The 25,597-nt window shown below is 44.3% G+C and overlaps 1 protein-coding gene across 1 annotated transcript in view; it reads right to left on the bottom strand.

The window, feature by feature from the left end:
- Nucleotides 1-25,597, bottom strand: part of PTPRQ (protein tyrosine phosphatase receptor type Q) — a 230,805-nt gene that overhangs the window by 186,979 nt on the left and 18,229 nt on the right. Inside the window, exon 9 of the mRNA XM_053258033.1 lies at nucleotides 350-610. Within this exon, the coding sequence (XP_053114008.1) occupies nucleotides 350-610 (261 nt within the window). The remainder of the gene's footprint in view (nucleotides 1-349; nucleotides 611-25,597) is intronic.

Genomic DNA, 25,597 nt, shown 5'->3' with positions numbered 1-25,597 from the left:
CATATTTTTGTTTGAATGACCGTATCTGCATTCATTTTAAAAGTGAACCTGGGTACAGGACCCCTGAAATTCAGGATACAGACAGGCATTTACTGCCATATCTGCATCAACACAACATGTGGATAACTGTTATATTCATACAGTTATATCATACGGATGTAACTGTTATATCCATACAATAACATGTGTATGGATCTGTACCTGTATAGACTGTAAATAGACTGTACGAGTGATGAACATAATAGCTGAAGAGGGCTATTTTTTTAACCTTGAAAATGGGCTGTAATGCACATAAATACATTTAGTTCAACATTAGTCAATAAACATAGCAACAGAGAAAATTACAAACCTGCTATTATTTCAATAAAAGCAATCGCACCTTCAACACTGCCTTTTACCCTCTGCAATGTAAAATTATAAATTCCACCAGCAGTCAGATTTGTAATGATGTAATATGTCTGAGTTCCGAAAATAGTGTACTCCTTTGTGAATGTATCATTTGATAGAGATGCTTTGTAATGGGTAAAGTTGGTCTTGCTTGGATTCCATATCAACGTGGCAGAAGAAGTATTTACCAATTTTAAAGTTAGATCACATATCCCTATTGGTTCTGATTAAAATTTAAGGGGGGGGGAGAGAGAAATAGATTAGACATATAAAGACAACAAAAGACTAAATAAGTATCTTTCATTTGGTAAAAAAGCAACCGGTCTGCCATGAACCAGGCTCAGTTCGGTCCAATCACAGAATGTCCAGCCTTCTTGAAGGCTAGTTTGGTTCATGATTGGACGGGTCAAATCTGCCTGGTTTGTGGCGAACTACAGGTTACTCACCTGTAACGTTGGTTCTTCTGGAGGTCATCTGTACTTCTACATATATGGGCTATGCGCCTGCGCAGTGGCCTCGTCAGAATCTAACAAGCTTGATTTCTCCTGCTTTGGGTGAGAACTCCGCCCCAGCCGCTATATGTGTCTGCAAAACTCCTCATCCCCTCAGTCACAGAGTCCAGCTTCGGCGAACCCTGTGGGGAGGACGGGAGGGTGTGTAGAAGTACAGATGACCACTAGAAGAATCAACGTAACTAGTGAGTAACCTGTAGTTCTTCAACGTAGTCTCTCTCTTCTACACATATGGGCACATAACAAGCAAGCACCCAAGGAGGAGAGAAGAAACAGAGGCAACATGTATACAGCCGGAAAGAATCTATTTCAGGACAAGCAAAATCAACCGAAAATATATTGCAGGACACTCCTGCCAATACAGCATCATTACGTGCTCTAACATCAATAGTATAATGCTGAATGAATGAATGGGGAGAATCCCAAGTATCTGCCTGACATATACTGTCTAACAGGACCGCACAATCAAAGGCCACAGAGGCTGCCACAGACCTCACAGAGTGTGCCTTCACAGTAGCAAGCAACTGCTTATGGGCCAACTGATAACAAAGTTTGATAGTGGAGACTATCCACCTGTACATAGATTGGGCCGAGACTTGGAGCCCTTTACGTGGCCCATCATATAGAACAAATAAGGAGCGGGACTTCCTCCACTCAGCAGATCTCTGAACGTAGGACAAGGCCCTTCAAACATCCAAACAGTGTAGCAGTATCTCTGCATCCGATTAAGGATTTGGAAAGAACATGGGTGAAGTGAGTGGGGACGAGCGGTGAAACATGGACACCACCTTTGGTAGGAATTTGACATCCATCCTGAGTACAACCTTGTCTTTATGGAACCGCAGGTACAGTCAGCTGGCCCTCAGAGCCCTCAACTCACTTACGCTCCTGGTGGAGGTAATGGCAACCAAAAAGGCAACCTTCCAAGTCAAAAGACAAAGGTCAATAGATCCCAATGGCTCAAAGGGCAGCTGGAGAATACCAGCCAATACCACGGATAGGTCCCATGCTGGCGACATGACCAGATCATCCAAGAATAAGTGTGACAGACCTTTCAGGAAACTTTTAACCACTGGATTTTTAACACAAGAGGGAGAACGTGCCATTCCCTTGTCAGAGGGAGAACGTGCCACAATGGCAGCCAAATATACCTTAAGGGATGCCAGTTTCAACCCAGATTCCTTTACGGACAATAGATAAGTACAAATGTCTTGTACAGACGGATTAAATGCATCAAACCCGTTTAGGGAAGCAAAGGATGTGAAGCAAGTCCATTTGTAGTCATATAGCTTCCTTGTGGATTGCTTCCTAGCAGCCACCAAAACCTCCTTCAGTCTCAAGGGTAAGTTGGCAGGACCCACCATGCAGTCAAGTGGAGGGACTGAACCCCCAGGTGTAGCACCCGTCCCTGTTCCTGAGACAACAGGTTTGGCAGGACAGATAGAAGTCACCAGTCCAAAACCATTTGCTTCAGGGTCGGCAGGCGCAGGCTGTGAACGTGCCTCCAGGGGGGGCAGCAGTTGGCTTCTTTAAGTGTAAACGGAGCTGGTGCTCCGTGCCGCCCAGCAGCCCCCGCAGTGGGGAATCACTTCTGCCACTCACCTGGCTCCCACGGAGCCAGCAGCCAGGTGAGTGGCAGAGGCGATTCTCTGCCGCGGGGGCTGCTGGGTGGCATGGAGCACTGGCTCCGTTTACACTTAAAGAAGCCGCCCCCCAGAAGTGCGTTCACAGAGCATGCCTGAGGGTTGGAAACCAAGGCCTCCTGGGCCACCATGGGGCTATCAGGATTGCCCTGGCCCTATCCACCCTCAGTTTGCACAAGACCTTTGGAATGAGAAGAAATGGAGGGAACACATATAGAAGAAGGCCTGTCCAAGACTGGACAAAGGCATCTCCCAGAGAACCCTCACCCTCTCCTCTCATGGAGCAGTAGAGGGCACACTGTCTATTGTCCTGAGAAGCAAACAGGTCCAGAGTTGGAACTCCTCAATTTACAAACATGTCCCTCAGAACACCCTGATGTAGCTCTCAATCGTGGGACACCACCGCCATTTTGCTCAGAGTGTCTGCCTGAACATTCAGCACACCTTCAATATGGACCACCTGAGGCAATACCTCATGTGCCAGGCACCAATGCCACAGGTCCAGAGCCAGAAACAGGCCAAATATCTGTTCAGAACCCTCAGGTCTAGTATGGGCGTTGACCACCACCCGGCTTTGGCACAAGGAAATATCGGGAGCAGAATCCAGGGGTGTCGGGGTCAGAGACTTCCTCAATTGTGTCCTTTTCCAGGACAGCGGCAACCTCCTGATCCAACTCCGGGGTGCAAGGAGTCACCACAATCCCAGACACTGGACATGGCCCGCAAAACTCCAGGGCGTAGCTCAAACATATGACCATAAAGACCCATTGGTCTGCAGTCACTTTGTCGCAGCTTGCCGAGAACGGGACCAGGCAAGTCCTGAAGCACCCTGAGTCATTGTTTCTTTTGGGGAATACTCAAGCATTGTTTCTGGAAGGCTGGCTTACTGGGCTGGCCTACCGACTTGTATCCAAGTGGGAACTTGTTGCCTTGAAAGGACCATTCCAAGGGCGCCTAATGCTGGGCCAGGGTCGTCTGACCATCTGGCAGTTTTCTGTGGCTTTGAAGTTGGTGAAGTATATGACATGGAACACGCAGTGCTCCTCAGCTTCTGTACTTTCAGGAGTGTGTCATCAGTTTGTTCAGAGAAGAGGCTAGAGCCCTCAAAGGGTACCTCTACCCTGGTGCGGGTCTCATAGTGTCAGCCAGATGGCCATAGCCAAGCATGGCGTCTTAGAGCCACAGATGCGGCCATCACCTTAGCAGCGCACTTCACTGAATATCGGATTGAATAAGTTCTTGTTTAGCCACTTGAATAGCTTCCTTTAAAAAAGCCTTTGCAGGACCCCTCTTGTCTGCGGGAGGAGATCCAGGAAAGGACCCACCTTTTCCCACAAAAAGTGTTTCTATCGGGCATTATAGGCCTGATAATTAGCCACATGCAAATGCAGGGCTGCAGCCAAATAAAGCCTTCTCCTGAAGGAGTCCAATTTTTTGCCCTCATCACTCGGTGTCGACTGGCTATGGCCTCTGGTGCTCTGTAAAGTCACCTCCACAACGACTGAATTTGGAGTGGGATGGTTTTTCAAGAAGGCCATGTCATCCTGGAACTGTACTCTATAGAGGTTCTCTAGATGTCTATTTGGTTGAGAGAGTGTATTAGGCTTCTTCCAGGGACATTCATAACCTTTAACAAGGCTGGAGTTAAGCGTAAGGCAGCTGGTACCTTGGCCTCTGAATTGATCAAGCTGAATAAGGGGTCCAGCTCACCTTTCTGTGGTTGCCCATGTTTACACCCAAAGCCGAAGCCATATGGGCTACATAGGCCATGTACAGTTTGAGAGTCTCTGATGGAGAGACAGGCTTGGAGTCTGAATGGATATCAAGTGGGGACGACCCTATGGAAATAAGCTCAGAGTATGGAGAGCTATCATCGCTCTCGTACGCAGGGTCTAGAGGCGCCAGCTGATCTTGTGCTGTGGGCATCGAACCTGAAGGGGAGCTCAGTGCACTACTGGGATTGTCTGGTACCAAAGCTGGAGGGCCCAATGACAACCCCTGGGCTGGTACAGATCCTCGCCGGTATTGACTGAAGTGGTTCACTTCAGTCAGCTCGATCCCGCGGGGAACAATGCGGTGAGTGGGAATGCGGTTGCCCTTCCGAATGTGAGGGAGGCTCACAGCAAGCCTTCATTGGTACAGGCTGTCCATACATAGGGTCCTCCGGGTAGTGCGACCCATACCGAGGCCAGGTATAGTCTGATCTATAGTCTGGCTGGTATCGATCATAAGATCCAGCATCTCGGCACCAAGCACCATAGGAAGACTCCACTTCCAATAAGGGGGATCGGTACTCAATCCCAATCCCAATTTTCCCAGTGAAAATCCTGTTGATAAGATGAGGAGCGATCATCTTGATGCCATTGAGTGGGCAATCTCTGCCTAAGCAACCACGAAGCATCATCTTCAGGATTGGGTGGAGTGTAGACTTCTTCAGATGAAGCATACACCGGCTCATACGTCGCGACCGAAGCTCTGCTGGACTACGTCCGCTTGTTGGTCACGCCGAACTCCACCGCTATGGGTGAACCAGGGTGCGTCGATACCGATGATTTTTGTGCTGGATGATCCGTGGCCATCTTGGTATTCTTAGGCACCGGAGCTTCTGATATTGGGATGTCTTTCACCTTTTTCTTTTTGGGGGATCGGAGGAAGATGCTGACCAGCAGGCAATTGTCCATATAGTTTCAGCTTCTTCTTCTTAATCTTCAACGCTGACCCCAAGGTAATTGGGGAGGTCATCGGAGCAGCCGGATGCTGATATGAAGGGATCTCCTCTGAATGTGCCCTTTCACACACATCCATAGAAGGCCGAGCATTCAACGGTGTCAATACCAGTACCAGTGTCTGGTTTACAGTCTCCACAGCAGAAGACACAGTCCAGTCTGATGGTATCGATCCAGCCATTTTCAATTACTGCTTTAATGGCAAGGCTTCCAAAGAATGGAGAGCCAAATCCCACAGGGCAGCACGCAAGCAAGAAGCCCTATTTCTGTGAGCCTGTTTTGTAAACGTCTGGCAGTGTGGACTGGTCTTGACAATGTGGGAGTCCCCCAAGCACAAGAGGCAGTAGGAGTTCATATCGTGGGAAGGGGTCTTTGATCCACAGCGGGCACACTTCTTAAAATTCCTTGTGCCTGGCATACACTTTAAAGGCTGGCAGGCCACCACACTCTCTCCCAGCCAGGATCGGAACTCCAGGAAAGGGGAAACTGATCAAATAAAATCACCGAAGAAAAAATGCCACTACACGAAAATCAAAGAGATTAGGAAAATAAGCACACGTTGCCAAGCTGAAGACTCACGATGTTCGCTGAAGCATGGACGAAGGAAGTCTTTGGGGATGAGGAGTGGTACAGCCACATAGCTCTATTGTTAGATTCCAACGAGGTCTCTGCGCAGGCGCATAGCCCATATGTGTAGAAGACAGAGACCACATATGTGTAGAAGACAGTCGAAGAACCAGTTCTGCCAGAAACAGTTTATGCACACCCCTATCCCTAGGACCTACCCATGGGGAACAATAGGGTAATTCGAATTCTCCATTGTTCCCTATGGCTGAAACAAGTAGAGTGGACACATTTTGCAACCCTGCCTTGCAAAACAACAACAACACTGCAGAACAGGAGTGCACACAGTTCTCCCCAACACAGCACAGAACAGGCCACATTTTGCCAAACTCACAGTCCAAACATGACCAAAAAAGATCACTGAGCCAGAATCCACTGCTAGCCAGCATACATCCCTGCCTGCTTGTGTCTTGATAATACATAATGGCCTCAGATTGGTGCTGGGCCCCGGCTGCCAGCCTGACACGTGGGTCAGGGCACCAGTCCACATCTCATCATTTGGCCATGGTGGTGGCATGCGTGCATGTCTGCATGTGTCAATAGAACTAATGGGCAGACTCTGGCACATCTAGGTTTGAGGTTGTCCAGGGTGGGGAGAGCTGCCAGTGGTGCAGCAAGTAGAGGTGATCATCAGTCACTCACCCTCCATGGACAGCTCTGGATAGCCCAGCATGGGGAGGTTGGCCTTCAGGAACACCAGCCACTCCATTATCTGAGCATCCAAGGGCAAACACAGTCACATTAGGCTGTGTAGAGAACATGACAAGCACACCAGTGCTTCCCTGCTTTCCTGCACTTTTGAAGGCCAAGCAACCTTCCAGAGCAGGATTTGATGTAGCTTGAGTGGCTACAGTCAGAAAAGAAAATACTTTTTAAAAACTGTAAACATCCAACCTTCTATGGACATGCAGCAAGTTTTTTGTTTTTTAACCACATTTGATGTTTCTAGGACATTGTGGGCCAGTAATTTCAATTTCATTAATATCTATGGTAACGCCTTCATAATGCTTCACAAATACATCCTAAGAATAAATAGAGAAGAATACGCTCTTATTTCAGCTAGGAGCATATGCCAAAGCCCTGGGGCAGCCACAGAGAAGGCCTGGTCCCGAGTTGCCACTAAACGAGTCAGTGGCAACCCTAATCTAGTAATCTGCTTGACATAAAAGGATTTTATGTCAAGACGATTTATTTCATCCCTAACTTCTTTTTTTTTTTTTTAGAGTACCTTGGACACTTTTTTGTATTGTCTGTTCAGACATAAAATGAAACTGTGGTTTGTGGATCATTTTACCAATGGCTTCTAAAGGGTGGCCAGGGGCAAGCCATACCTAAAAGTAGATGATAAGGTCCTCTCCTTACTGCCCCTGCCCCTCTGTGGAGCAGCAGTGCTCCCTCCTTTCAGCAGCCCAAGCATAAAGATGCAGCTCTGACAATGACCTTGCATCCACATGTTGACTACGCAAATAGCCTCCGCACATGTAGAGGTCATTGCCGGAGCCATGTACCATGCATGGGCTGGAGGGAGGGAGTGCTGCTGCTCCACAGTGGGACAGGCAGGGGCATAAGGAGCACTTTGGCTGCCAGAGAACAAAGTTTTCTGGTGGCTCCCCGGAGATGGCTTGGATATGCCAAGCTATCTCCCTGCATCTGATGCCAGATGCAGGGAGTGGGCCAGTACTGGGGACAGAGCCCTGCAGAGCTTTCCCAGTCAAGTGGTTTGTGGAATCGCTGACTGGGAACTTTTTTTCCCTGCCTCCTTGAGGGGGCAGGGAAAAGAGCTCACAGTCAGTGATTCCACAAACCTGACTAGAGAATCTCTGCAAGGGCTGACGGGCTCCATCCCTGGTACTGGACAAACCCCTGAGTCTGACAATAGATGCAGGAGGTGTGGCCACTGCCCAGGAAACCCTCTACCATCCTCACCAGTCAGCATTTCAGTGAAACACCATCTGGGGAGAAAAGGGGTGTGCCTGCCAGCTAGTGCTTTATTCACTGGCTGGATGCAGGAAGTGTCAAGGGGGTGCCCTGACCAAAGGGGGCCTTGGTGGCCCCCCGAGACCCTGGAGGATGTGGGACAGTCATGCTCCCTTGCTCCACTGTTCCTACACCCCTGGGCCAAGGGCAGTAAGAAGAGCACCTTATCATTTACTTTTAGGTGCATCTCAACACCCCATCTGACCAACCTTATAAGAACATAAGAACAGCCCTGCTGGATCGGGCCCACGGCCCATCTAGTCCATTATTCTGTTTCACACAGTGGCCCACAAGATGCCACTGGAAGCTTACAGCAGCAGTTGAGGGCATGCCCTTTCTCCTGCTGTTACTCTCCTGCAACTGGTACTCAGAGGCATCCTGCCTTTGAGGCTGGAGGTGGCCCTCCGACTAGTAGCCATTGATAGTAGCCTTTAGGAGCCTTTTATGAAGGCTTCCCCTTTGCTTATAAAAGAAAATCCTCATCGTATTCCCCTTTACCAGCCTGACAAACTGGTTTAACCCAGTTCGACCTAATGGACCACACCACCTAGTTGTTTCGACTGCACCAGGTCCTGGAACCACAGTCCAGTTTGAATTTGATCCAAATTGGAACCCAACTGTGTAAACCAGTTCTGTGCATACCCCTACTTAGGGACACCAAGGTGGGTTGGATAGTACGACATGGTGGGTGCTACCTACCATCCAATTCACAAAAGCAATTGGCAAGTGGGCAATTTGTAAAATAATAACAACAACAACAACAACCTAAACCCCCAAAGTATTCTATGGGGTTTTTCATAATTCCCTACCACCCAATCCACTTTGGTGTCCCTAGGACCCACCCATGGAGAACAATGCGGTGATTTGAGTTCCCCATTGTTCCCCATGGGTGAATTGTCATTTTTTTTTGCAGATTTCCGATCCAATCTGTTGAACTGGCCAGTGATGGCCATCCGGTTCGACAAATCTATTCAGTTTTTTGCAATCCAATATCAAACCAAATAGCAAAAAACAATTCGTACACACCTCTAGCACTTATCACCTAGTTACTATATGACAAATTTCAGGTGGACTGATTATTTTGGACTTTAGGACCAATAGAATGTCCATGCCTTAAACATAATAGAACATTATTTTTATATCTCATCTCAACTGTACCAGCATGGTATAATAAATCATACCACTGGTGGACATAGTTCAGTTTACAGTAATATATCTGAATTGTATCTGGGTAAAACTCCAAAGGTTTGTTCATACACACCCTCACAAATATAAAAAATATGAAAAGGCTAAAATTGTATCTATGTAAACACTCAAATATACACTGATGTATAACACTCAAATAAATCTCTCATATTATAATAAAGATAAAACCACTAGTATCTAATAAACATTCTTTAAAAAGGAGACAACAAGAATAGCTTCAAAGATTTCATGGAGAGCAGCACAATGCAAAAACAGTGTGTGTATCAGAAGCAAAATCCTTTCCAGTAAATACTTGAGGATAGTTATTTATCAATGAAATGCAATCATCTCATTAATGGCACTGAGGAATGTATATAATGAATATAATGAATATAATGTTCCCCCTGGGACATTATAAAGCAGTTGGAATAACCTAAAATCTTGCTTTTATTTGAGTGTTATATATTTATTTATATACATACCATTTTAGCCTTTTCATATTTAACTTTCATATTCTGTGAGAGTGTGTATGAACAAACTTTTACCAAGATACAATCTGTAATTCAAATATATTACTATAGAAGATTTGGATTCTCTTTAGATTATATCTTGCTAAAAATGAATTGAATACGATAAGGTCCAGTTTTTATCTCATGGTTCTGTTTACAACAAATAAAAAGAATGTACAATACTACTGGAGAAATTTGCTCACACATATGGCAGTGTCCTCCTAATGAATACAGGACTATTTGCAACAAATGTACTTTATGGCTGTGGCTTAACAAAATTGGCTTAATACAAATTTGACTAAACTACAAGGGAATGAAATTCAAAACGAAAGAAACCACTCTTGGAAGAAAATTGTCATAGCTTCTTGACAGCTTAACTTAAATGGCTGACATCCACAGCAGCCATCTGGTAACAAAGCTATACAGCTTTCCATCAGTAATGTTCCTCTGAACTCAGCTTGAGTGTTACTAAGCAGCATGTGGGCAGGATGGGAGAGTGATTTTCCCTGCTCTCACTTGCCCCCATAAGTGTCCCTGGTCTTCCAAATATATGTCCTTGAGGGCTATGTGACACACACACACACACACACACACACACACACACACACACACACACACACCCCCGCAGGAACACATTTTTGGAAGGCAAAGAGCACTTACATGCTCTGTTGCTTGCCAGTACTCTGCTTGAGTTCAGAGCAGCCTCTTTGTGCAGAGATGAAGCCCAGCAGCATCCCCAAATGGTCACTTTGGAGGTCAGCCAATACTCTCTACAGTGGAGTGCATTTATAGTTAACCTAAATGCATTTACATGGTGCTATTTCAAAATAAAATTACAAAAAAAGGATCATGCAGTTACTTGTGATGATTTTTGTCTCCACAGCCACACTGAAATCCTTCCCTTTAGTTGTCTTTACTTGAAAGAAGTACTCAGTTCCAGGCATCAGATTTTTCACTACAGCCATACAATCATAAACTGTGGTTGTAAGAAGACTTTTGTTGCTTGTTGCCAAGCGGTAGGAAAGCTAGAAAAGCAAACCATATTTCTGTTATAGTCATAGTACCATTTTAGATGCTGTTTAAGGAGTGATCCTCAAAATAATACAAACCACCATGGGGAAACATACAGTTTGATAATACTGGGTTAAATCCAAAGACCCATGAGCAGATGGAAAAAAGCCTCTGACACTGTCCTACAAACATCTGAACAAGAGTTCACACTGTGATATAAGTAGGCTTAGCAGTTTTCAACTTCTTCAGTAAGAATATCCTTGGATTTTGTTCCATCTTTCTCATGCAACATCCTATTATACGTAAGGTGTAAAACAGCCCTGTCACGAGTCAAAGACACCTTCTGATTGTAGAAGTGTCAACTCAGTGACCAGATTTTACTTGAGCACAGCCTGAGCAACAAGCAATCTATGGTTTAAAAAGCTGACAAGCTTAATCCTATATACAAATGTTGTAACAGTTTCCTCCACTAAGCAGCAGGGTTAGACTAGAAGACCTCCAAGGTTCCTTCCTGCTCTAAGATTCTATGGTTCTATGAGCTTCTATATTGCAGTGCCTAGCATCAGAATGCCAGGAGTATTTGTTCCCCATCTATCTTTATGCTGACTGGAGCTGCTGAAGACCAGCATGCAAAATCCCTATTTGGCAAACAATTTTCTCCCATACTTTATCTTTCTTCCAGACTTTCTCTTCTGTTCCACATCTGTTTCTTGATCATTTGGGAAAGCTCAAATAGGGATTTCTTCAAGTCATAATGCAGGCCCATTATGACAACACCCGAATATTTCAAGGCTAGGAAGAAAATAATTGTAATGCCAGACATGGATCTATGGAATGCCCAGGTTAACTGTCGGAGCATGTATGAGACAAAGGAATCAATTTTTTTAAAAAAGATCAAGGAAAATCAGTTATACGGCTGAAGGATTTCTGGGTAGAAGAACCTGTCCCAAAAGATCTGCATGCACAGATTGGTTTTTTCTTGAACTTAGTTTTGGGTCCAATAATTGCTCCTTTAAATTATAACTAATTAGAAAACATTAAAGACAAAATTATGAATTAAAAATAGAGGTATAAAGGAAAAAAATTACTAGAGCAATTTTTTTAATTGTCTTCACACCATCAATTCCTAAGCATGTAATGGAAATTGGATGAGTGGGGATGATTAATTTTAAATGATTGGTAAAATGATCCTATTTGTGCAGGTGCTCTTTGCTAAGCAACCATTCTACCAAAGCCTTCCTCATTAATATTTTACACATAATCTCATTTATTCAAAAGGAACAGAGTCTAGCATGGCTGCCTGCTCTGTGGTATGTCAGACAATAACATTATGTCACTATGATTAATATTAAAATTCTCTTTCCACAACACACTAGTAACATCCTTACATAGTACAACTTCAGAAGTGTAGTCAGCATGCATGCAGGGCCACACATACAATAAAAAATAAATGCAAATATCATAAGATATTCCAGGATAAACAATAAAGTGGATTTGCAATTTATATTTTTTCTTAGCCAAGGCAGGCAAGTTGCTAATAGTATAAGGGTACATATTACACGTAATTCCACAAAGAGATCCACAATCTTCTTTTGCTGTTGTTGTTTGGAATGGATTTGGAAGTACCAAAGCAATATAAAGTGGAAGAGCACCACAGGGAACGGGGTTTTTTTGTTTTTGTTTTTTGCTTTAAAAAAAAATCCCTTTCCAAAAGCAACATTGATTTTCCTGAAAAAAGTCACCCATTGCAAAGCTACTGGGACTCCTGCTGTGGGAAAGATTAGGGCACTTGCCTTAATTCTGCTCTTTTCCATTGTGTAAAAAGATGCCACATTCACATGTAACATGAAACCTTAGATCGCTGGACCCATGGTTAACTTTTCTAACCATGAATTGCATCACAGTCAGTCTTCCCACTGCAGTCAGGCAACCTCCGATTTCACGGCAGGGGAGCCCCTCCCTTTTCTTGGTCCTCCAAGGCCTCACCCCAATAAGCTCGCATCACCAGATTGTGGGCAAGGTATCACTGGAGTTGCAGCCATTTATCACAATCTTCAAGGGGGCATGCCAAGCGTTACTGAACCTTTTTGGAATAGTCCGCCTGCCCTCAAATTTAAGGGATTTAAATCCCTTTTAATGCCATGCCATGCTAGCCCTTCTTCTGACAGTGATTGTACCACCACCCTCTTAAGAATACCGAAACAAAACTGTCTTGCACACGCACAATTTCTGCCAAGAGTAGCTGAGGGGCACACCATATCTCTGTTACTCAGGATAGGCCAGGGAACATGATAACTTCCTAGGAGCCGATGAGGGATGGCAAAGGATCCTGAGGTCTGGATCGCTGTGATCAAGGATGCTCTTGCTAGGGCTCACCCCAGTAAAGCAGTCTATGCAGACCAAACCACATTGTTGCCTCCATGGCAGCTTGCCGCCAGTGGACTACTTCCACTGGACTACATGCTCATGAGTTGAGCTAACCAACAAAGGGGGCCCTGCTTGCATGAGACCCCCACTCTCTCTGGTTAGCAACAGACATTTTGCACAGCACGCACACCACTCCCCAGGGAAGTCTTTCAAGCACCCAAAGGAGATTTTGACGCTCCATGTGTCAGAGCGTAGCTGCATATGCAGACTGGGGAAACACTGGGTGTGGGGACGGATCTATATTCTCATTCAAAATTCAGAATTCCCAGGTTCATATCAGTGGTGCACCTTCTGCAGATCTTCCGCCAAGTGGAATCGCAAAAGAGGGGTGCCCCGATTTCCAGTGACCCCAGGAGAGCAGGGTCATTGTTCCAGACACAAGCAAAGGTTGACAAGTTCAAGTGGGCGGATGGGCTAGCAGATGTCATGCTAGTCGCCAGGACAGGGAGAACTGTTGGTGAGGTACCCATCCCCGTGATTTTCTTATAAAGAACAACCTGGCTGGGCAGCAACTCTCGTGAGAGAGCGGTCTGTGGGAGAAGGGGGATTGTTTTCACACATTAATAGTAATTCCGCGGACACACCTGTCCTCACAAATGGTTCTTATCATGGGTCGTTAAGGGTTATCCGCTTGGCTTTATACCAAGGGTACAAAGTGAACGGTCTGCTTGGGATCAGCACCCATCATAATAGCATATGATGAATTGCCCCTTTCACTGGGACAATGCTGATCCTGCTGCTTGGCCCTTCTCATGAGTAAGCTTAGGACAGGCATCCCCAAACTGTGGCCCTCCAGATGTTGCTGAACTACAACTCACAGCATCCCTAGACACAATTTTTTTGTGGCTGGGTATGCTGGAAGTTGTAGTTCAGCAACATCTGGAGGGCCGCAGTTTGGGGGTGCCTGGCTTAGGACGTGGTGGCATCCCTGTTGCCAGGCAACTGCTTTGCTGGATCTGAGACAGGGGGGCAGGGCGAGTGCTCGGAGAGGCAGCCAGTGAGAAGTCCCACAGGCATGGAGTGGGTGCAATCCTGTGTGTGTCTGCATGACTTTAGCTCCAGAAAGTGAACAAATCCAGTTATGGTGCCATCCATGTTCGGACGTAATGCTGCCACTGCAAAATGTAAGGTTGGGGAACAGAAACTTACTACAAGTCCAAGGTTCAAATTGGAGTTTGGCAAGGCAAACTGCAAGTTGCTTTTGCCGCGAAACCACAATTGCTCACATTCAGATGTAATGGCATTCCAACCTCTGCCTCTTTTAACTGTGGTTTCGTTTTACATGCAAATGGGGCCAGAGTCAAAACTTCCTGTATGATTTTCAACATATATTACTGACAAAAGCAAAATCAGTAGTTACTTTTTACATCTCATTTTTCTCACCTCAAAATTATCAAAGGTCCTACTTGGCAATTCCCATGACAAATAAACTGTGTTTTCTTCTATTCCAAAAGCCTGTAAATCTGAAGGTGGATCTGGATCTGGATTAAAGACAAGCAAAAGCACAACATTTGATAGCAAAAGAATTTGCTCATACTGAAATAAGATACCTTTGGAAACACTATTTAACAATAAAATAGGTTTAGCATAAAATACAGAACAGAAAGTATCAATATTATTCCATTGTATTTTTGTACTGTAAAATATAAACACATAAATGTGCATTTTAAGTTTTTCTTTAAAGTCTACGTTATATTGATTGTGCAGGTGGCCGTTATCCACAGTCCCAGCACCCACAGTTTCACATATCTGTGGTAGGGCCATGTATACCCGGCCTCATTATCATGGTTCACAGTTAAAATTAGCCTATCCTAGGTGGCCAGAAATGATCTCAGAGGTCATTTCCAGCCACCATTTTGCTGAAAAGGGCCATTTTGTGGCTTTCTTTTTAAAAGAAACTCCCCATGCTTTTTTTGTGGAAAATCAGCAGAATTGGGGGTTGGGAAGGGCATTGCTGGATAGCTGGAGACCTGGACAGCATGGTACGTTACTTTATTGCTCTTATTTCTGCCTCCTCCCTACTTTTTTATTCTTTTTTTTTTTTTACCTCCAGGAACCTAATCCCCCAATTCCCATTCACACAAAGTCTCATTGTCCAGAGTTTCATTATCCACAATTATATGAGATAACGGAACCCCTGTGTATAAAGAGGGCCACCTGTATATAAGATTATAGAAAAACTGTTCTATTTTACTGATGAAATATGGAGTAAATGCCCCATTCATGTCATGCAGTATAAAACAGATTGCTGAAATAAAACACACTCCCAAACCAAATTTTAGAACATAACAAGACCATTATCAATAATTATGACTCATATTATCATAATTCTTTAATGCCATGAAACTAAAAGTATGAGAGAGCCTTCCTTAGAAATACATGAACAGATAATAGGGGCAGGGAATCTAACACAGATTCCCAGAGGTTATTGACTACATCTCCCAAAATCCCCAGCTGCAATGACTTTTCCTTGGGGATTATGAGAGTTGTAAGCAACATCATCTGGGAATCCCTGTTAGAGGGAACACTGATTAGGGGATATCTGTGCTCATTCCGGGCCTGTTTCCCAATCCAGTTTTCCCAGTCCAAATTCAAGGTTGTTTCAGGAAATGATGCTTTTCCTCTTGTTTTTGTATCAATTAATGTTCTGAGGGCCAATTGGCCAATTCTTTTTCTCATGGATTTTCTGTCCCCCATATTCTCTTTCAAGGGCCTTAGAGAATGTAGATAGCTCACCTATTTCCAGATCTTGGATATGAATTAAGCATGCCAGCTGAGGAGTCTCTCCTCAGTATTTTACATTAATCTTATGACTCAATGTATGATCCAGTTCAATGTAGGTCAGAGACTACATGCAAAGGATGCTGACAGGCACAACAAAGCCTCATTTCCCCCACTCCCTTCTAACTATGTGTATATATAGGTTGTGCATATGGCCTTTAAGGTGAATGGAAGTTCTGTGAACATTTCTCATAACCTCATCTAGTGCTCTTCTTCCACTTAATTCGAGTTACTCATGCTCTGGAACACAAGTAGCTTGTGTTTTCAAACTGCAAATGGAGGGCAGTATGGGGATATGAGAAGCAATCATGGATCTCCTGTTACCTGAGAAGACCTACATGCTGTCTGCATGCATGCTCATGTGCAGTTAGGCACAGGGAGAAAAGGAAACACGGCTCTGTGGGAACTTCCTGCATACAGGCACCGCTACTGCAGTGGGCTAGATTATACCCAGTTTCCCCCCTTAAAATATAACAGTATGGTAGGGGGTATGGCTTGAGAATCCTATATGTAAAGCATAAACTTACTAGTGCTGATGTTCAGAGTAGTAGGAAGACTTCTCTTCAACCTATTAGTCGTAACAATTTTAATAAAGTAATCAGCTCCCGAGGAAAGGCCACCAAATATGAACTTTCTGCATAGTTAAGAAAAACATAGCCTGCTCACACACGTGATTTATCAATATTAAATTATACAATTATAAAATATTTCCTATTGAAAATCTATAAAGGAAAAACAAGAAGCTTTGCATTCAGTGGCATTATGGATACTTAACAGGACGCAACCAAACTAGACATGAAGGCTAAATTAAACATGACATTACATCATTTAAGAACATAAGATCAGCCTTACTGGATTTTGGTTCATTTCTATATCTATTTACTATTCAGTTAGAATAGAAAGAATTTTCTCTGGCATAGGACATGAACCTTTGGATCTAGTCCAATGACTTTAAATTCATTTGTTCACTTCTTTACAACACACCAATAAAAAGAACAAGGCAGCTACAGGAAGCTAAAGGCAGCAACACTCACAGTATACTATGTAATCCTATTGTGGTTGGGAAGAATTGTACAGTCTTCATACAGTACCTTACATCTGAAGATAGCCTTTCTTCTCTCCTGAAGTATTTGCAAGCCAATGAAATGACATATCCATCAAATATACCTAGTGCTGATGGCCAAACAACAGTTATTGACCTAGAATCTTTACTGAAATTCACGTACTTAACTGAACTTGGAACTGTCAACAAAGAACATAATATTTAAAATTAGCAAATTAGATCCATATCTACATCAACAACAATATCATCAAAAAGCAAGGGAGGAACAGAAATATATATTAATACAGTAGATGTATGTAGTAGAATATCCATGTTGGAGTGCTGTAGAGGAAGTTAAATAGCATCAGCAATGCCTTATGAGTCGAATTTGGTGCTGTGAGGCAAGTAATTTGATAGGTGGTCCTTTGAGTTCATTCTAACTTTTCTATAATCGTTTACAGAATTTGATTTTCCATTTTGTATGAGAAAAAGGTGACCCACCAGGAAACACAAAGTATTTTTAATTTCAGCTTTTTGATATTGCACCTGGACCCCAAATAAAAGATAAGACATTATACTGGTCTTGGACCGTAATAAAGATGATTGATTGAGATAAGACAGTGCTGTATGTATTAAAACTTTATCACATTTTAACTTCAACCTAAAGTGTGAGTACAATTCATTGATTGATGCAGAACCCAACTAGAACTTATTGCCTCCTCCCTCCCCCCCTTTTGTATGAGCAAACTGGGCTCAAAAAAGAGTGTTAGGGGAGGTTTTCCTGCATCATAACCCCTCAAGCATCGAGTGGGTGAGACAAGCAAATCTCAAGAGGAGGTTCATTTCCAGACACTCCTGGATCATAAAGTCCTACAAGTCTGTTACATGTAGATCCTCTCCTCTTTCACTATAATGGTGTCTCTGGTTGCTTATGAATGAGAGTACTGCAGTAGTTCCCCTGTACCCACAGTCACTTACTGCTGTGACCAGAGCTACTCTAGTTGAAGCACTCATTAAATATTGGAATGCCCAGAAAACATATATCAGCATGGAGTAGAAACAAATCCCACCCAAGGAAATCAAGATGGAGTTAAAGAATTCCTACTCAGCCTGCAACTAACTTTAACCCTATACTGACATGACATATATGAGTGTACAGTATACATAGACACAGATCTGTACACAGTTATTCACATGTTATGTTGATCTGGAGGTGGGGGAGTTTGAGATAACTCCCTTGTCATTGGCAGATCATCATCTGGTGGGGTTTAGTTTGACTGCTCTGTCTACTCTGCAGGGGTGGTGGACTAGTTAGAATGGTCCACCCCTGAGGCTTATGGATCCAGAGCTGGCGACTTTGGTGACTCAGAGGCTTATGGATACACTCAGTTTCCAGACACTCCTCAGGGAGTTTCCAGTGTCCATGGCAAGCAACTCACTTGAGGCCCTCGTGAATCTCTGTAACATGGAAATAGCCTGGGCTATTGACACGGTCATTCCTGAATACCCTCTCCAGCTTGGTGAAACCCATTCTGGCCCTTGGTTTTCCTTGGAGCTTAGGGCAATGAAGAAACTTGGACAGCTGGAATGATGCTGGAGAAAGAATTGTGATAAATTCTAGCCCAAACATGGGCTATAGCCCATTTTAGGGAATACTCCATGGCAGTGGGGGTGGTGAACAAACCCTCTTTCTCTGCCTCCACTGCATCTGTGCAGACCAGTGGAGCTGTTCCGTGTAGCAAAGGCATTGCTTCACACATCCCCACAGGTAATGGAGGAAGAATCACCTACAGCCTGTTGTGATCAGTTTGCATGTCACTTTGCAGATAAAGTCATTCACATCTATGCTGATTTGGACTCCAAGGTTCTGGCAATACCAGCAGACATGCTTCAGGTACCACATAGTCCTATTGTGTTGGATTCTTTCCAGTTAGTGCAGCTTGAGGATGTGGACAAGATCCTGGGCAGTGTGTAGGCAACATTGTATGCTCTTGACCCTTGCATGTTACAGCTAATAAAATCTGCCAGGGAAGGTACAAGCAGATGGTTGGAGGCTATAATCAATGCTTCATTAAGAGAGGGCAAGATACAACCATGCTTCAAGGAGATAATGGTAAGACCAGTATTTAAAAAGCCACACATATACCCCGCCCTTGATCCCTCCAACCTGGACAACTATAGACTTGTTTCTAACCTTCCCTTTTTTGGGAAGGTGATAGAGTGTGTGTAGGCATCCCGGCCACAGAGGGTCTTGGATGATATGGATTATCTGACCCCTTTCAATCTGGCTTCCATCCTAGATATGGGACTGAAATTGCCTTGGTCACTCTAGTGGATTACCTACTCTGGGAGCTTGACAGGGGGAGTGCATCCCTGTTGGATCTGCTAGACCTCTCAGCGGCATTCAATACCATTGATCATGGTATCCTTCTGGACTGCCTCTCTAGTATAGGAATTGGAGGTACTGATTTGGAATAGCTTCGGTCCTTTCTTGTGGGGAGGGTCCAGAAGGTGGTGCTAGGGGACTACTGCTTGGCTCCTTGGCCACTGACCTGTGGAGTCCCGCAGGGTTTGATTTTGTTCCCCATGTTGTTTAACATCTACATGAAACCACTGGGAGAGGTCATCTGGGGGCTTGGACTGAGTTGTCAGCAATATACAGATGACACTCAGCTCTATCCCTCCTTATCACCTGATCCTGGGTTGGCGGCTGGAGGCAGTGATGGGTTGGATGTGGGCAAATAAACTGAGATTGAATCCAGGCATGACAGAGGTGCTATTGGTCAGTAGGAGAGCCAATCAGGATGAGGGGATTCAATCAGTTCTGGATGGGATTGCACTCCCCTGGAAGGAACAGGTGCTCAACTTGTGAGTATTGCTGAACCCAGTTCTGCTTTGGGAAGCTCAGGGGGAGGCGGTGGCCAGGGGTGCTTTTGCACAACTTCAGCTAGTGCACCAGCTGCATTCCTTTCTCAAGAAAACACATCTGGTCACAGTTACCCACCCCTTAGTCACATCACAGCTGGATTACTGTAATGCACTCTATGTGGGACTGCCCTTGAAGATTATTTGGGAACTGCAACTAGTGCAAAATGCAGCTGATAGAATTTTATCTGGAGTTGCCCTCTGGGATATTGCATCTATTTTGAAAGAACTACATTGGCTGCCAATTTGTTTCCGGGTCCAATTCAAGATGCTGGTTTTGACCTTTAAAGATCTTAAAGGTTTGGGCCCTGGATATTTGAAGGACCCCCTGCTCCCTTTTTTATATTCCAATTTAATATTTTATTGTGCAACTGTTTTATATTGGTGAACCTCCTTATTTTGAAAATTGTTTTAATGAAAGGAGATATAAAAATCTAACAATAAGTTAAAAAAAAACAGGTACATCAATACACTTCCTATCTGCACCATGCATTTGAGGGACTTGTACCCACTTTTTAAATTAACACACTTTAAAATGTTAGATGTTCACAATAAAACAGATAAAAGTGTAATTCACACAAAAATTCATACAAAAACATGTATGAGTTTACAGACATCTTTCCACCAGGAGCCCCTGGTGGCGCAGTAGTAAAACTGCCGCCCTGTAACCAGAAGGTTGCAAGTTCGATCCTGACCAAGGGCTCAAGGTTGACTCAGCCTTCCATCCTTCCGAGGTCGGTAAAATGAGTACCCAGAATGTTGGGGGGCAATATGCTAAATCATTATAAACCGCTTAGAGAACTTCCAGCTATAGAGCGGTATATAAATGTAAGTGCTATTGCTAAGTGCTTATTAAAATTGTGCAAAGGAAGCTAGCAAGCAAGAAGTTGGACTTCTTCATATATTTCCTTCAACCTGTTTACAATGTTATGGAACTTAGAGCAGTAGCAGAGCCCTTCCTCCTGTTATTTAAGAGAAGTGTAATCTTTCCAATGAGTTTAATACTAAGATCACAAAGTCATGGTGGTAGAAAAAAGTGGAAGATAAACACGTATACTCACAAGTATAACAACAAGGAAGAGAAGGGATGTCGCATGTGTGAAAGACAACAGAATCAGGGCAAAAGAACCTAACAAACCAAAATAAGCTACAGGCCCTCTGGAGGCCAAGATTTGACACTGAAAAATTCCTTATACACTGTGCCATCCAAACAAATTATTAAGAAATACTACACAGAGGCTCCATTCAGACACAACGCCAAACCAGAGGTAGTTGTGCCAGAGATTGGAGTTGGTGAAGCCTTCATGTCCAAGTGCGTGAAGCCGCGGTTTTGTCATCCAACTGCAGCTCTGTTTTTGCTTCCAAACCTGAATTTGAACCCTCAGTTTGTGGTGAGTTTTGCTACTGAAACCTGAGGTCTGAAGGCCCTGAAGAATTTGTATCATCCAAATTCTGCTGCTGTGAGAACCGGGGTTTGTGTGCAAGCTCCTCCCGCAACCACAGAGAGGCTGGCTCAGAGAAGCCCAGAAATGCGTCAGTTCTAGGGCGGCCACATTTTTTGCTGGCTGTCTCTCAAAGCTGGTGTTCCACCCTCTGCAGTCGCCTTACTCCTCTTGCTGCTGCTTAGCAATAGGGATGCTGTGTCCCTAGAGTTCATGCATTTAAAGGGACAGAATCACATTGGAGAAAGCCTACTTCCCCCTGCATGTTTTGGACCACGCATGTTCCTCAGCAAAAAAGAAGAAGAAGAAGAAGAAGACGAAGAAGAAGAAGAAGACGAAGAAGAAGAAGAAGACGAAGAAGAAGAAGACGAAGAAGAAGAAGAAGACGAAGAAGAAGAAGAAGACGAAGACGAAGAAGAAGAAGAAGAAGAAGGATGGGAAGACAAGACAGACAGGAGGAAAGATCTCCAAGAATTCATCATGGCAGTGTTTTGTGTACAAACACATTAAGCCCTAGAAACACAAATAATTGAATGCACTTCTGACTATGCACATCTCAATCACCCTCAGTTCCCCCATGCTTCCATCATAAGAATGAGGGCTTGCATGCGGCTTTATTTTCATGCGTGAGATTTCCATCAATGCCTATGTCCTACCTGTATTACACACTGTAGAACCTTTGGTTTGAGAGACTTTACCCATACAATGTACCAGGGTACAATGTATCATACTCCAAGGGATCCCTCTGATGTGCCAATTCACCCTTATGCTATCAAAGCCAGGGAGGGCTCAGCCAGTGGATGTGTGAGGAGACAAGGAATCAGACCATTTGTGGTAGGGGCTGCAGCAAGTTTACTTGAAGAAATAAGATTCAAGAATTACAATGAATGTTGGGTCCTGGCAAGCAAAGACAAATCTTTCTAACATACGTACAAAGCAAGCCTATCTATCAAGGAAGAGGGGACAAGGGAAGAGGGGAAAGGGGGAGAGGAGGGGGGAAAGTTCATTACCAACTGGATCCACAATATAGTCCTTCTCCTGCAGCCCATGGCTAGTTACAGGAACTTTCAGATGAGTTGTGATTCTCTCCCTCTTTTTGGTCTTCAGCCTTCAATCATAAGCACTATCTGTCAAACAATAATTGCTTTCCTTTCCTGGGCCTTTGGCCATCAAGTCTTTTATTAACACTTCAAAGTGGGTATTTGTGAGGGTAAGGGGAAAGGGGGAAGGTAACAATTAGGTTATAAGGCACATATGCCAGGCCTTTGGAGGAGTGATACAACAGCACATATCAGAAATACCAATGTTACAGATTTGTACTCATTCTTCCCCAAGCTATGGCTCTAATACATAAATGTAATTAACGTGGAACTTGGGATTCTACTAATCTAGCTTTAAGAGCTGCAGTTAAAATCAGCAAAGCCATTCTTGAACCCTTCAGCATGTTTGCTATTCAGTACACCATCATGGCCTACCTTGAGAGGATGGCTGACTCAATTGCGCAATTGGCCGAGCAGGCACCAGCTCATCCTCCCCACCAGCAGCAACTGTACCAGCCACAGGTGCTCATGCAGGCGCTTTGTATGCTGGCACATCTGGGGCAGCCCAAATCACCCCAGACTTCGCACCTCTACAGCCACTGTTCATGCATCCTAGGGAAGGGCCCTCTGGGCTCACATTAGCAGGCAATACGTCATGCCCCACTCAGGTTCCAGTGCTGCTGCAGCTTCCACCCAAAACCCAGATCACGGCAGCAAAAGCAACACACATTCATCATACAAAGCATGCTGTGGCCACCTGCACACACCCCAAGGGGGAAAAACACTTTGCAGTAAGGGAAGGGTGCACACCCACACTTCTGCCTAGGTGGTGAAAAGGTGAAAGGACAAAATCAGAGCAATAGTAGTGGCAAACACCATCAACATGATGGCAAACTCTCCCTCAAGGTCGGATGAGGATTAAGGCACACATGTGGAGAAGCTGTTTCTGGGGAAATGCTTACTCAAAGTTATTTGCACCATGACTTTATGCTGCATTCTAATGTACTAATCCACTTCTGTTCTTATATTATTATTGTGTGTGGCTCTTGCACTTGAGTGCTGGTGAATGGTTGTTTTCATAAAAGCCTTCAAAAGTTCTTTTAATAGGCATTTCAGTTTCCATGCAGAAATTGTTTTTTCAAGTACCCCTGTGGCTGTGAGTTCTGCAGCGGGGATATACTTTTTTTTTTTTTAAGGTTTTCTATCAGTAAACACAATTTTGAAATGGCACACTGCCTCTGGTTTTCATTACAGAAAGCAGGGGGGCATGTGTTTTATCACATGCAAGAGGCATACCAAGCAGTTTTCTCAAGATATGCCTGGGAGCATTTTCCGCTGCCCACAAGTGCATTGTGAAGAAAGAGTACACTGCTTTTAAAGCACATGAAATTTGGATGCGGCCGCCGCATACAGTGGGACTTCCATCAAAGCTACATAAGGAATACACTGGCAGTAACCCCACCTGTTGCAACCGTCTTCTTGTTCAATGAATTAAAGTTATAACATTTTGCCCTATGAATGTGATGTCTGCCTCTCTCAATTGCACCTATTCATTAACAGCAAGCCTTGTGTGCTGGCATGTGGTGGGAGGCTAGGAAGTCAGGTGTTGTGTGGTACTTCTCCTGTGCTGAAATTTGAAAGGCAAGTGTTCTAAGGGGTTTGACGGGCAAAGCCTGACATGCTCCAAAGAAGAGCATGGCTAGGTTTTTTATGCACTTAGCAACAAAATGGATTGAAGCTTGAATTGCATGAGCACCCTGCAATACACCCCTTGGGGCATTGCCTGGCATGAAGGAACTCTACTTAGAATTCTGATTAAAAATGTTGTGACAGCTTCCAATTACAAAAGGAGAAGAGGCACATAATACACGATGAAACACAACAGCTCAGGAAGCCATTTTTAAAGGTGTTGCATGCATTGTCTGATTGGGGTGCCTTGCATGGCTGAACATTATCTGTATTTTTAAAGTGGACAGCCGTATTCCCTCTAATTCTTTGCATCCATGTATGGAATAAGTTTTTCTGGGTGGCGGTACAAAGGAAGTGTGTGTGCTCATGCATTCCTTGTTCGTGTGCTTCAAGAAGCTAGCAGGTGTGCACACATGCCCATACCTGAGAGAGAACACAGCTGGCCAGGTAACAAAAGAAAGCTTTATTTGCCACAAATTGCAAGTGGAAATTGTTTTTTAAGCATTCTAAATGTATAGCCTGGTCCCCTTTTTAAGAGGTAAATACTGAACACAGTAGAATGTGTTCCTGCAAAGGAAAATTATCCATGAATAGGATAATGCTACTTGGAGGGGTGAGTGCAATATTCCCTTCATTCCTTTCCCTTCCTTTAAAAAAAAACCCTTTGCCCCGTTGTCAATCTAAAACAGAATGGGTGCTTGTGGGGGTGGGGAGAATCCCCAACAGGCAGGGGTGGTATTGCCAGGTGCAGTGCAGTGTTCCCATTAAGGCATGCTCATGTGCATGTGCAATAGATTTTTTAAAATGTCTGCTTAGTTAATTTTAGATCCTGATCAAGAAGGCCCCATTCTGAATGAATGTGTGCACACACACTGCCCTGATACCGATGCCCAGAGCATAACTCATTCTACACACATATGAAAAGAAAGTAGAGGGAGCGCTTGTGGAGTCCATCTTTAACCAGTAAAAGTGGGAAGAGAAGGGATCAATTCTCTCTTCCCGGGTGAGGGAGCAAAGGGCCCACAAGTCTCTTCCTCTCCAACTAGGGAAAACACTTTGTCTTTCCCCAGGGAGATTAAAAGAGGACCCCCACAAGGGGTACACAGGGATCCTCACAGACAGAAATGACAAGCCATTTTTTAAAAATTTTAATTCCAACATGGCAAGCAGATTCCCCTAGGGAGAGTCCACTTGCTGGTTGTAGGCTCCCATGCAATGGAGGGGTATGGGTTTGCACTGCAATCACTACTGAGGGGGGTCTCCACAACCTCCTTCTAGATGTAGCAATCATAAACTACATGCATAAATCCCCCCCTTCTCTTTAAGTGTAGATGCTTAAAACAAGGTGGCAGTCACATGGCTTCACCAAGCGCCGCCTTTCCAGGAAGGCAACAGCTCCCAGAAACAGCAGCTGTAATTAATTTGCATGAGATCCACTCCAGACTCTGGGAGCAGCTGTGCGGAAATGACACGGCATCAATTTTTCTGGTGGACCATCCACCCACCACTCTGTCACCCCAATTTCTCAGTTGCTGTTCTGCATCTCTACCCCAAGACCCCGCTGTCATCTGGAAGTGCCCCTTGCCATGCTAGGGTATCAGTAATTGTACTTGTAAATGACCATGTAGCTTGGGAGTTCTTGCAAAGGCAGTGGTAGAAGTGGTGTGAGGAAAGGGT

This window comes from Hemicordylus capensis, chromosome 5 (assembly GCF_027244095.1).
Source record: "Hemicordylus capensis ecotype Gifberg chromosome 5, rHemCap1.1.pri, whole genome shotgun sequence".
In the NCBI taxonomy this organism is placed as follows: Eukaryota; Metazoa; Chordata; class Lepidosauria; order Squamata; family Cordylidae; genus Hemicordylus; species Hemicordylus capensis.
Note: the sequence above shows the minus strand (reverse complement) of the source record. Positions and strands in the feature narration are given on the sequence as shown.